This window comes from Lethenteron reissneri, chromosome 39 (genome assembly GCF_015708825.2).
Source record: "Lethenteron reissneri isolate LAM-NWPU_2019-01 chromosome 39, ASM1570882v1, whole genome shotgun sequence".
NCBI classification, from domain to species: domain Eukaryota; kingdom Metazoa; phylum Chordata; class Hyperoartia; order Petromyzontiformes; family Petromyzontidae; genus Lethenteron; species Lethenteron reissneri.
The window spans coordinates 1,242,482-1,254,436 of NC_083817.1; the positions used below are offsets into that span (position 1 = coordinate 1,242,482).

General features: G+C 51.5%; 1 protein-coding gene across 6 annotated transcripts in view; it reads left to right on the forward strand.

Annotated features, from left to right (window-relative positions):
* Positions 1 to 11,955, forward strand: part of LOC133351979 (interleukin-6 receptor subunit beta-like) — a 95,962-nt gene that overhangs the window by 71,473 nt on the left and 12,534 nt on the right. For all 6 annotated transcript variants that reach the window (XM_061567635.1, XM_061567636.1, XM_061567638.1 and 3 more), the window contains 5 exons: positions 1,077 to 1,178; positions 2,293 to 2,439; positions 4,629 to 4,772; positions 9,453 to 9,549; positions 11,734 to 11,803. In XM_061567635.1, coding sequence (XP_061423619.1) covers positions 1,077 to 1,178; positions 2,293 to 2,439; positions 4,629 to 4,772; positions 9,453 to 9,549; positions 11,734 to 11,803 — 560 coding nt within the window. The remainder of the gene's footprint in view (positions 1 to 1,076; positions 1,179 to 2,292; positions 2,440 to 4,628; positions 4,773 to 9,452; positions 9,550 to 11,733; positions 11,804 to 11,955) is intronic.

The window sequence follows — 11,955 nt, forward strand, 5'->3', positions numbered from 1 at the left end:
TCTCTCGTCTCGATAACGTCTCATTGGACGGGCGCAATCTCTGATTTGCAAGTGTGAATGTCAATGTTTTCGGGGATGCTTATGCGGGCCAGTCTCACAATCCAATAATTTTAGAAAATAATTTATAAAAACGTGGTATTGTTATTGATTGCATATAATGACGATCGTGCACTCGGGAGAGCATCATTAAGTCTCAAGACTACTTTCCAAAAGGTTCCTGCATTGGGATATTTGGCAAATACCGTACGAAGTACCTGGTTTTATTCATCAAGTTATATGGACAATTTTCTTTACCCAAATAACTTGGCTATGTGTGACTGCGATCGTCATTGCTTGATGTGTTTGTTTTGCATTGATAAACGCCGAGACCCTCAAACTTGTATTATTACAAACTGCAACGAGTTCTTGTTGACCCAGCTCAACTTTTTTATGGGGAGGTGTCCTTAAAACAGAAGGTCCCCGTTTCAATCCGGCACCTCCTTCTCGGTCTAACGAGCTCCATTTACGATGACGGTGGTGGTGGAGTTTCCAAGACTCGAGAAGAGCGCGTGAGCGTGCGTACGGTGCATTGTCTACGAAGGAGGGCAACCCCTGTGGATCACTGCAGGCACGGAACTTTGCTCTTTCCTGGGACACTCAGCCTCCTTCCTCCCTTGACGGTCAGACGGGGCAGATGGGCGACGTGGGCTGGTAACCCACACATTGCCCCGTGACAAGTCATCCTTCAATCGTTTCAGCAGCAGCAAGACACATTACCTTATATTTTCCAGGAACAAAAGTTGGCTTTGACAGATTCCTCTGAAAACCCTTTCATGGTCAACTTAACTTAGAAAAACGTCAACGTAGTGCGAGGGTGCTAACCGCACCGGCGTGCGATCCCACGAGGAGAGGCAGCGCATCATCTTTATTTTGTAGCGGAGAGCAGTCACGAGGAGACGAACGTGAAGCCGCTGGACGGCGATCCCGGCAGTTGGCTGCGTCCGGAGCCAAACGTCGCTCCCCACGGCCACATCGCGACAGCCCGTGGCGTGGAGGGGGGGATCCCCCCGCTGACCTGTGGCCTCTGACCCCCACAGGGAGCCTGGAGCCCTGCGTGGGCTACGCGGTGTCGGTCCACGCGCGCTACGCCCGAGGGGAGGGGCTCCCCGCAAAGACGATCGCCTTCGCCCGCGAATGCCGTGAGTCGAGCCCCCCCCCCAATTCTCTATGCCCTGCGCAGCCTGTTGTAGAGAGACAGGGGGGGGGGGGTGCAGCCTGTTGTAGAGAGACGGGGGGGGGGTGCAGCCTGTAGTAGAGAGACAGGGGGGGGGGTACAGTGATTGTATCTGTCGCGCCACTGCTCCAGGAAGGGCCTTGGTAATATGGAGCCCCACGGAGCCCCTCCAGAGGGAGTTTTTGGCCTCCTCTTTCAGACCGGCCAGACGTCTTGGAGGAGGCTTTGGGAGCACCCAGACCCACACTTTGCCCCACCACGTGGGAGCTGCCAGTCGACTGACTGTGCTGCACCCACTCACACCGCCCCCGGTGTGGACAGCCAGGGCAGGGGCGGGCACACAGAGAGCGCGTGCTGCACATTTGTGGCATAGCACACGGTCCGTTCGACTCTCCTGGGACGCGACCACATGTTCACACTTCTGGCAAAATACTCTCGCACCACAAAAACGGGTCCCCTCGAGTCGGATGCGTGAGGGCTCGTGTCAGGATGAGGGTACGTGAGTGTGTCCGTGTGTGTCCGTGTGTCTCCGTGTGTATGTCTTCACGTGTGATTGCGAGTGGGTCTGTGTGTCTTTGTACATTGTGGGGAGCGGTTGTGTCGCGATCAGCGCGCCGCACTACAAACCTGGCGAACCGAGTTCGATTCCTGCTCACGGCCAACACCAGTGAGGATTATCTGAACCGGTCCTGGGCCTCCCCTAAGTCGACTCAGCCTCAAATGAGTACCTCGTGTGGTGGGGAGACAAGGTGCTGGCCACCCACCCCCTCGTATGCCGTGCCGGCCTTCATAGATGCTACTCGCTAACAGCACTTGCCCCTACAGTCTGTTATGGCTATACAGGGGATTTTGTCTTTGTATATTAGTGATTAAATGAGTTCCTGGTACGATGTGTGAACATCAGCACTGAGGAGACAAAGGCAGCCCAACGTGATGGTGGCCACTCACCCCCTCGTGTGCTGCGCCGGCCTTCATAGCTGCTGCCTAACAGCACTTGCCCCAACAGTCTGCTGAAGGCTCCTCAGCGAATCTTTGTATTTGTGCCGCGTGCACGCGCCTGTGTGCACTTGAATGGGCAGCTCCTGATCGGGGTCCGGAGCTGGAGATGCAGGAGGTGCAGGGCAGCAGCGCACAGCTCTCCTGGAAGGAGATTCCTCTGGAGAATAGGCGCGGCGTCCTCCAGGGCTACACCATCCACTACAGCGACCCCTCGCACCTCAACAAGAGTAGGTCACCGTCGCCGTCGAGCACGCGGGCGGCGTCACTGCAGCGGTCGTAGTTACGATCCGTGCTGGGCTCCTGCGCACCAGATGATTTAATCGCTCCGTCTATGAGGTCTGTAAGACCCTCTTGGGCGCGTTTCCTCTTTTTCCATTAACAAATCGGTGACTCAGCGCCCTGGCACAACACCTACACAGCGGCGCGTAAATAATCCCGCAAATGTAGAGCAGATGTAAAAGTTGTTCCAGAAAACATGCATCGCACGTCAGGGGTTTCCGGCCCAAATTAGTGTTTTGGGATTCGTCGTCGGGGTGCGGCGTTGTGTCTCTCGGACGCAGTCGTTCACGCACTGCGCTGTGAACGCGGCAAACCCGAGTTCAGATCCCGGTCATGGCTGGCATCAATGGCGAGTGATGTCCGAACTGGTTCTGGTTACCCCCTCCACTCTTCACCAACCTGCGCTGACCGATGGTCAAACAGTAGCCCCCATTCTAGAGTTGAAGCTTTCGTGACTGCAAGGATTCATATTCTTAGGTTTTTTCGGTAAAGTCACGTAGGTAATAAATTTTAATTAATGAAAGTAAAATAAAATAAAAATCACGACGTTTCGAAGGCAACACAAGCTGAAGACGGAAGCTTGGGTTGCCTCCGAAACGTCGTGATTTTGATTTTATTTTACTTTCATTAATTTTAAATTTTTACCTACGTGACTTTACCGAAAAAACCTAAGAATAAGCAGCCCCCATGACCAACAATGGCGTTGGGAGGCCTTCATCCAGCAATAGATTGATTTAAATTTGTAATTAATATCGTCATTAACTTATATCACTTTTAAAGCTAAGTGAGTTGATCCCTGGCATGGCAACCAATCGTGTTGAAAGTTGAGCTGGCGCCCTGATGCATGAAATTAATCGGATACCCTACCAATTATCGGTTCCATTACTTGACTAATCGCATAGCATGAAAATAGTTGGGGGGAAAAAGTCTGGCATCTGTTTCCACGTGTGCCACTGGATGTGCGGTGATGGGCAGGGCTTGGCCTCACCATCATCATCAGCCGCGTGTCCGGGGCATGGTTCGTCGGGAGTTCCTGCCTTCACTGGGCAGGATGTCAGGGTGGCCAACATTTTCAGGGGGCGTGAGAAATCGACCCGGGATAAAAGCAGTCGATGAGCAATGTGTATTTGATTAATCGGCTTAATTAACTAATCCTACCAGATCGAGTTAAAAGCCACCGCATTGTGAATCATGGCGATTGCAAGCCCCTTGTCATTTGTGACACTGCCGACGAACTCCCTGGCTATGCGCACCCTGACACGCCACGGGCGCACGTGGTCTCGCGCCCATGCACTCGGCCCCAGTCTCGGTGTTTGGTTGGTGCCGATGCGTGGGGCTGTCCACAGGGAGCGTTGTGTGGCTCGCGAATTCAGGGAATACGTGGGACGGGAGTTCCCATTTGAACAGTGCAGATTTACTCATCCATTCCCCATGACAGATGTGCCTGGTTTCATAATTCAGAAAACATCTTGTACATGTGTACACACATGTGTACACGTGTGTACATATGTGTGTACATATGTACACATGTGCGCTTAACTTTGTTGCGTAGGTGCGGGAGTGGATGTGACTGAAAATTAATTGTTTGTGTGTGCTTGCGGTGTGTGTGCATACTGTGTGTGCGTGCGGTGTGTGTGTGTGCGGTGTGTGTGGGTGTGCGTGCGGTGTGTGTTTGTTTGTGCGGTGTGTGTGTGCGTGCGTGCGGTGTGCGTGTGTGCGTGCGGTGTGCGTGTGTGCGTGCGTTCGTGCGGTGTGTGTGCGTGCGTGCGGTGTGTGTGCGTGCGTGCGGTGTGTGTGCGTGCCTGCGGTGTGTGTGCGTGCCTGCGGGGTGTGTGCGTACGTGCGGTGTGTGTGCGTGCGTGCGGTGTGTGTGCGTGCGTGAGGTGTGTGTGTGCGTGCGTGCGGTGTGTTTGTGTGTGTGTGCGTACGATGTGTGTGTGTGCGTGCGGTGTGTGTGCATGCGTGTGGTGTGTGTGTGTGCGTGCGGTGTGTGTGTGTGCATGCGTGCGATGTGTGTGTGCGTACGGTGTGTACGTACGTGCGTGTGGTGTGTGTGTGCGTGCGGTGTGTGCGTGCGTGTGGTGTGTGTGTGCGGTGTGTGTGTGCGTGCGGTGTGTGTGTGTGCGTGCGTGTGCAGCGGTGGAGGTGGACGCGTCGCAGTTGAGCGTCGTGCTGCCCCACCTCCGCAGCAGCAGCGTGTACACGGTGTGGGCGAGGGCTCGCACGGCTGGCGGGGAGGGACCCGACGGCTCCTCAATCTCCTTCAAAACCAAGCACCTGGGTAACGGGGAGCGCCTCTCCCTCCTCACCACTCTCTTCACGCCCCTCTCGACACCTCTCCTCACCTCTCTCCTCACCCCTCTCCTCATCTCTCTTCTCACCTCTCTCCTCACCCCTCTCTTCACCCCTCTCCTCACCCCTCTCCTCACCTCTCTCCTCACCCCTCTCTTCACACCTCTATAAGTTGACAAGTAAACGGAACCTGTGATGTGCAGCGGCGCACGGACAGCCGTGTCGAGTTGTGGGTGAGTGGCCAGCAGGTGAGTGGACTGAATCCGCTCCGCCGAGTAATTCCGTGGAGCCGTGGGGCCCCCTGCGGCTCTGCGGCCGCTCCCTGCCACGCTCCGCCGGCGAGCGACACGACAAGAGGTGGACTCAGCGTTATTTTCTGCTGAATCTAAAATAGCCCGGAACGAGCGGAGGAGTTGAACTTTAAAAAAATAAAGAATCCGCAAAAGGCTTGCACTGTCAAATACAAATAAACGCGAACGCCTCAAGTGCCAAACTCTACTTTTTTTCTGTGAAGCAGGGCACGGCTATTTATGTATTTATATAGAGAGCAGTTGACAAATCACACGCACTTTCACTTCCACATTTTCGATGCATGCGGCTCGAGGGGAAGTAATGCGTGTTCCGCCGTGAGGCTCCGTCACGGGTGACTGGTTGTGTTTTTGTCTAAGATACTGGACCCAGTAGGCACACTCACTCTCCTGTTGTTATTTCTTCATCAAGATTTTCCCTGGAAAACAAAGTAAACCTCATCAAAAGCCAGAAGAGCAAACGAATTTAGGAATAAATCAAACGATTGCAGTGTTGCTCGATACATTTCAGGCTTTTATCATTTGCGATTCAATCTTTCACAAGCAGGGGTGTTTTTTTACATCCCACACAGTCAGATGTAATATTGTGTATAGGGAAATAGAACGACTCTGGCTTGGAGTGACTGAATGGACGAGAGCACTCAGGGAACAAAATGCAGTTCCCATGTACAGTCCACAAGGGTGATCTTTGGGCAATGTTTACATATCAGAGTATACATAGCCCTTCACAAATAGTTTACATTAGCCATCGGGATGGAAGACACTTCAACTTAGTTCTGTGATAGAATTTCCCATGGTCATTCTCTGTCCACAGCTGGATCTCAGAGAGCTGTGAATGGAAATTGCCCCGTCTCGTGGCACGATGCACATCGCACGACTAGAATATAAACGGGGTCAGGATACAGGGAAAGGACTGGGAGACCGGTCCTGTCCAGGCATCGTCACCACGGTGTGGGGGCGCGTGACACCGCATCAGACCAGAGGTCTCCACGTCTCCCGGTGCGATGGATCGTGCATCACGCTACGCAGCGTATTACCCTGCGTGCCTGGAGTGTGTGGCAGATGTAATGCCCATGATCCTGCAGACTTTTCTGCCGCTCACTGATCACAGCAAAAGTTTTCCATGTACACTACTGCACCTTCTTCTCTCCTTCGCTTTCCTTTGAAAGAAATAACGTGGACACAGAGAGCTTCCTGTGCTGGGAAATCCCCAACTACCCGTGCTCGTTGTAGCTATCTTTAGTGTGCCTGTGACACTTGCCGCCGCGTCACGAGCAGAGCGTGGCACGCGTTCCATCCCGCGGCAGGCGGGCAACTGCGACGAAGTACAGCGGAACTGAGACACGCGTGCTCGCGTGATTACACGCATGTTCCAACCAGTGTGAGTCATGGCTCAGACATTCCTGAGCTGCGTGCGGATCTAGGAGGCTTGTCGGAGCAGAGTCGGAGGTTAAAACCCCGTGGCGTAAAACGGGCGAGTTAGTTTTGAGCGCAGGCGATGAATTGTAATACTTCAGTTTGCCTTTGTGAGTTCTGAAGAGTCCTCTCCTCAAGAGTGCAGTTCGCATTGGCGAAGGGACTTTGCAGTTCGGCGGATCGATTTTAAAAACACAGAGTCAATCATCAACACCACGTACATGTTAATGATTATACCCCAGCTGGAGTGTAGATCATTCGATAGATCAGTGAGATTGTGAGTTTATATCCTGGCTGAGGGCGACTCGCCTCCATCATGATCATCATCAAGCTAGCAGAGTAAAACGAGTTCAAGCAGGTTTGAAGTCAAAATCGGTTCTACTGGGGCCAGTGTTCATTCTAGGACACAAATCCCCAAAACGAAGCAACTCAACCAACTCGCCCTGAGCTAAAGGCAGGGGCAGCGGTCGTCACTGGATCATCCGTGAGTGCTTTGTTGAATTGCTGGGATCCGGAGCAGATGCGTTGCGTGGCCCCGACACGAGGCGGACGTTTCGACAATCGGCACCGGTGACACCGACCGAACGACGCCGCTATTGCAGAACGAGTTTAATCCTCCCACTCAAAATTGCACTACTTTTTTTTGCTGGTTTTGTTACGAGACTTGCAATCTGTGCTTTTTACTTAAACAACCGAAACACCTTCCGACGAGCGCAGATTGCTGAATCCCCTTTTGGAGCTGGTGCCTCTCCGCCCATTCCCGGCCGTGTGTAATTCCTTAAATGTCAAAGCCGGAAAGCGAAGGTCACTGAGCTCACGTCCTTCCTGTAAGCGGAGCGTCGCAAGGGAATCGTCCGAATGAACCCGCACGGGGCTCCCATCTATATTTAGTGGCTTCTGTTGTCTGGAGAACCCGGAGCGCGTCCTGACACACGAGGGTGCCTCACTGGCAGCGCGTGCGTCGCGTGTCGCTGCCCGTTGTCAGCGTGTCTGTGTCTCTGTATATTGTGGGAAGCGGTCGTGCCGTGGTTAGCGCTGCACTCCGCTACGAACCCAACCACCCGAGTTTGATTCTTGCTCACAGCCAACATTGTTGAAGGATATCCGAACCGGTCCTGGGCTTCCCCTAGATCGACTCGGCCTTAAAACAACCGTGGATGGTTCTGAAAGTAAAGCACCCTCGGTCCTGATATGTCAAACGTTTTAAAAACTGCCCGACTTAAATAATAACAAACAACATTCAACGTTTTCTTTTTTACGGATAATATTAAACATTTCCAAGGTCTGAAATGTCCGGGTGGGGGAGAGCACATCAACAATAGAAACACAGAGACGTGAACAATAGAAACACAGAGACATGAACAATAGAAAACGGAGACGTGAACAATAGAAACACAGAGACGTGAACAATAGAAGCACAGAGACGTGAACAATAGAGACAGAGACAGGAACAATAGAAACACAGAGACATGAACAATCGAAACGCAGAGACGTGAACAATAGAAACACAGAGACGTGAACAATAGAAACACAGAGACGTGAACAATAGAAACACAGAGACGTGAACAATAGAAACCGAGATAGCTAGAGACTAATTGTGACAAAGACGGAGGGGAATTTCTAGATTTGAAGCTTTCGTGACTGCAAGGATTCATACTCTTTGTTTTTTTCCGGTAAAGTCACGTAGGTACTATTATGATTTAATTTAGTTGTTTTCATTTACTTTATTTTTTACCTACGTGACTTTACCGAAAAAAACAAAGAATACAGAGGGGAAAGTGAGAGACTGGGGCAAGGAGTGACTATGAGATGCATGCTAGGAGGAGCAGAATGGAGAAGGCTGGAGAGAGATGGAGAGACACAGAGAGGGATGAGGGATCGAGAGGGAGGGAGGCTGGTGGGGGAGCTCGCAAATAGCTTGGCTTGCACATATCGGGTGTTGCTGGTGGTGATGACACTTTTCACTGCCTCTCGCTGCATCGACTGGACATCCCCCGTGCAGACACTTTATTTTGGGACCAATATTCCCCTAGACAGCACTTATAAGTGTCTCATCTCTCCGGGACCGGTAATTTATGACCATTAGCCATATATAGCGGGGGTGGTTAGTGCACTTAACGACAGCGACAGTCTGCGGATGGAATTACCCGGCGATGGTGCGGGCCGGCTCGCTGCGTCGTGCCTGCACGATGGCGGCACGCCCGCGATGTCCGTCCATTGTGACAGTTGTCATAAAAACGATACAATTGTAAAACGGAATTACAAAGCCATGGGACATTGATATCCACGATAATATTGACACCGTTTAAAAAAAATGTCTATCCTATTTTATAATTCTTCTTTCGTATCGCGTTTGGAAAAGAAAGCAACGGGGCCGCAACTGTCTTGTTTATTTTGTAAAAGTCGTTCCATGGCACCCGGGGAAGCTGAGCGGAATCCGCGTGTTCCACCAGAAGGACACGTGGCGTATTGGGCAGTCGTCGGTGATGTACCATCGTGGTTTGCACCTCGCCGCATTCGCAGTTTGGCGGAGTCTTCCAATCGTTCCGTTTATGGAGGAAATATCCCCACAGCGTCCTTCTTCCGTGCCTTGTTCAAACACGGCTGAGAGCGGTCTCCACTGTCGTGTCATGAGTGTTGTCAACAACCTTCACATCCGTAAATGTCTCTTGGTATTTAAGCTTTAGGGTTTTTTCCCTCCGTTGGGTCAATCTGCTGCTATGCAATTGCGTTTGCTAAGCGACATGTGTGCGTGTGTGGCAGTCAGGTGGAACTTGAGTAACGGAACCTGCCAGAGTCCAGAGCAGCAGCAGCAGCAGCAGCAGCGCCCGTGGGGACGGGGAGACACCTCCAAGCCACGGCACCTCTCGTCCATCTCCCGTGGATCTCACGACCCTCTCCCCCCCCTCTCCCCGAACTCTCCCTCCTCTCCCTCATCTCACCAGATGACTGGAAGGTGGTGGCCATGGTGACTGTGGTGTGCGTGGCCGTGCTGCTGCTGGCGCTCTCCACCGCGTGCCTGTGCACGCGCTGCAGGAACTGGTACCCCCCCCAGCACGAGATGCCCCAACGCCGTGACCCACAACGGCAAACGTCGAATGGGGGGCCCTGTCCAGGCAAAGGATGTGGGGGTAGGGGCAGGGTCAGTGGGAGGTCGTGTTCGTGGCTGCTCGGCGAGTTGGTTCGGCAATCTGGCGGATAAGAGAGTTGGTAAAGTATGGGTCTGGCCAGTACTTTTTAGTTTTTCAGTTTCATTTATGAGGTATAGCCCTGTGAGCCATGCGGCTCTTGACTCGGGGGCAACCACAACAAACAAAAACACGAACAAGAAACATCTTAAAGTGACTACACGCAACAGAAAAATCCAGGAAAAAACGGTAAACAAGGAACGTTGGTCCTAAGTTGGGTGGTTATGGTTTGGGATTTCGTTAACAAATAGCGGACGGTTGGTGAAGATTAGGAGTGTGGAAAGTACGTGCCTTTTATTGAGACACAAGTGACAACTTTGTTGCTGCTGACGCTGCCGTGGCTACCGAAGCTCCTCTGCAAGGTCCCACACTCTGATAAGTGTCGCTCTTGGCTCAAATCCCCGAGAGCACAGCAGCTATAATTCGATGGCACGGGCCTCGGCCCGTGCAACCAAACGTGTCACTCACTCACAAGGGAATGGCTTCCGCTGGTTGGCCGATTTTACCGGAGGCATCCCGTTCCCGTACGACGTTGCCATCACTCTTGGTGGGGGCTCACGTAAAGGCACTGAAACTATTTAAACTTTTCATTTTATTTTATCGGTTGAGGCCCACTGAGCTATTTAGCTCTTTTTTCAGAAGCTACCTGGCCACAAATGTTAGCTAAACGAAGTGTCTTATCACGTGGAAATTTATAGCAGACAAAAACTCTCAACGCACTTTTAATAGGTTTCAGGCTGATCATATTTCAAGTTCATATTCTTACCAACCCGCTTATCTACACTGCACTTTTGTCTTCGCATTTGATATAATTTTTTTTGTCAATTGTGAGTCCACCTGGGATCCAACCCAGGGCAGTAAATTACAACAGTAAATTACAACAAGAACGGCTCTGAAGCAAACGCCGGTTGTGCTGCCCTCTGTCGGCCTCTTGTGAAGTAACAACAACATGGCTCTCGCAGCAGAGGCCGAGCTGTACGCTTTGTTAACTTGTTTATGTAACAAATAATTATTGATTTAGGAAAACTAAACTGAGTCGTAGGACTCTTCTTAATGAGGGTCCTGCATTGGGGTTTTATTTTTAAATGATTTCAGCAAATGAGTGATGAGTCGTGTGTATTATTATACACGTGGGAGTAAACCACAGTACCCAGAGAAACGCCACGCCTTGCGCGAGGGGGCAACGCTCTATCCCCGTACAGATGGAATCCGATGGTGATTAGTCCACTTCCGGTATCCCCTTTTCCTGGCGAGCCAGGGTATGGCACCTCGACTCTCATTGGAAGAGAATTTCACAGCATTTGTGTGATTCACCAACCCTCCCCTCCACAATGCTGGATTAGAAGCGTCAGCCACCTCGTGTCCCACACACACACACACTTCATACATTCCCCACAACATTTAGAGCTCAGATCTGAGCCGTACTTGGCTCATCTCGTTTCTTGTCCCCGTGCTTCAAGAAGCACACAGCTCCACGGGCTCGGCATGCCCCACTCCTTGCTGTCCATTCCTCCCTTCCTTTAGATTCCGGGGGGAAGTGATCGAAATTAATTTTACGAGATTGAACGTACGCGTGGGTTAGGTAACACCAACCCAAGCTAAACCTACATTCGTAATCGTACCCCATGTTTTATTTATTACCAAAATATAACCGTGAAGTTGACCTAAGAGAGCAACACCACTGACCATTCTCTGACGACGACTCGTTTAGAGCACAGCCCGGCTCAAAACGATTAACTTCCTTCAGCAAAGTGAGCCACACGGCCAATTAGAAGCAGGCCATGTGCTTGGGTGGCGCCGGCTTGGCATGGTAAGGCTGCCGGTCGGTTGAGATGGTAAAGTGGTTACTCCTTTCATCGGCCGTGGACGGTTGATGGGCTGAGGCAACCCCCAACATGGATTTGACCTCGCGACCTTCTGGTCGAGCGAGCCGAAAGCGAGTTGTGGAATGTGAATTTGAGAAGAAGGCGTTAGCCGTGACTTACTCATTCTGCATTTCTGTAAAGGCATTGACTGAGGCTGCGTTGTCTCCCCACAGGATCAAGGAACACCTTTACTACCCAGACTTCAGGAAATCTCGCGTGCTCAGAGACCTCATGCAACAGCAGGTAACTATAACAATCTATTGCTTACACCTGTAGAACATAATTTACCATTTGCGGTATTTTATGCATTGATTGGCCAGTTAGGAAATTTTAATTGGCAAATATGCAGAGAGTGGATATGTTTTTTGATCTCCATATCATTTGCACTGGAGTTA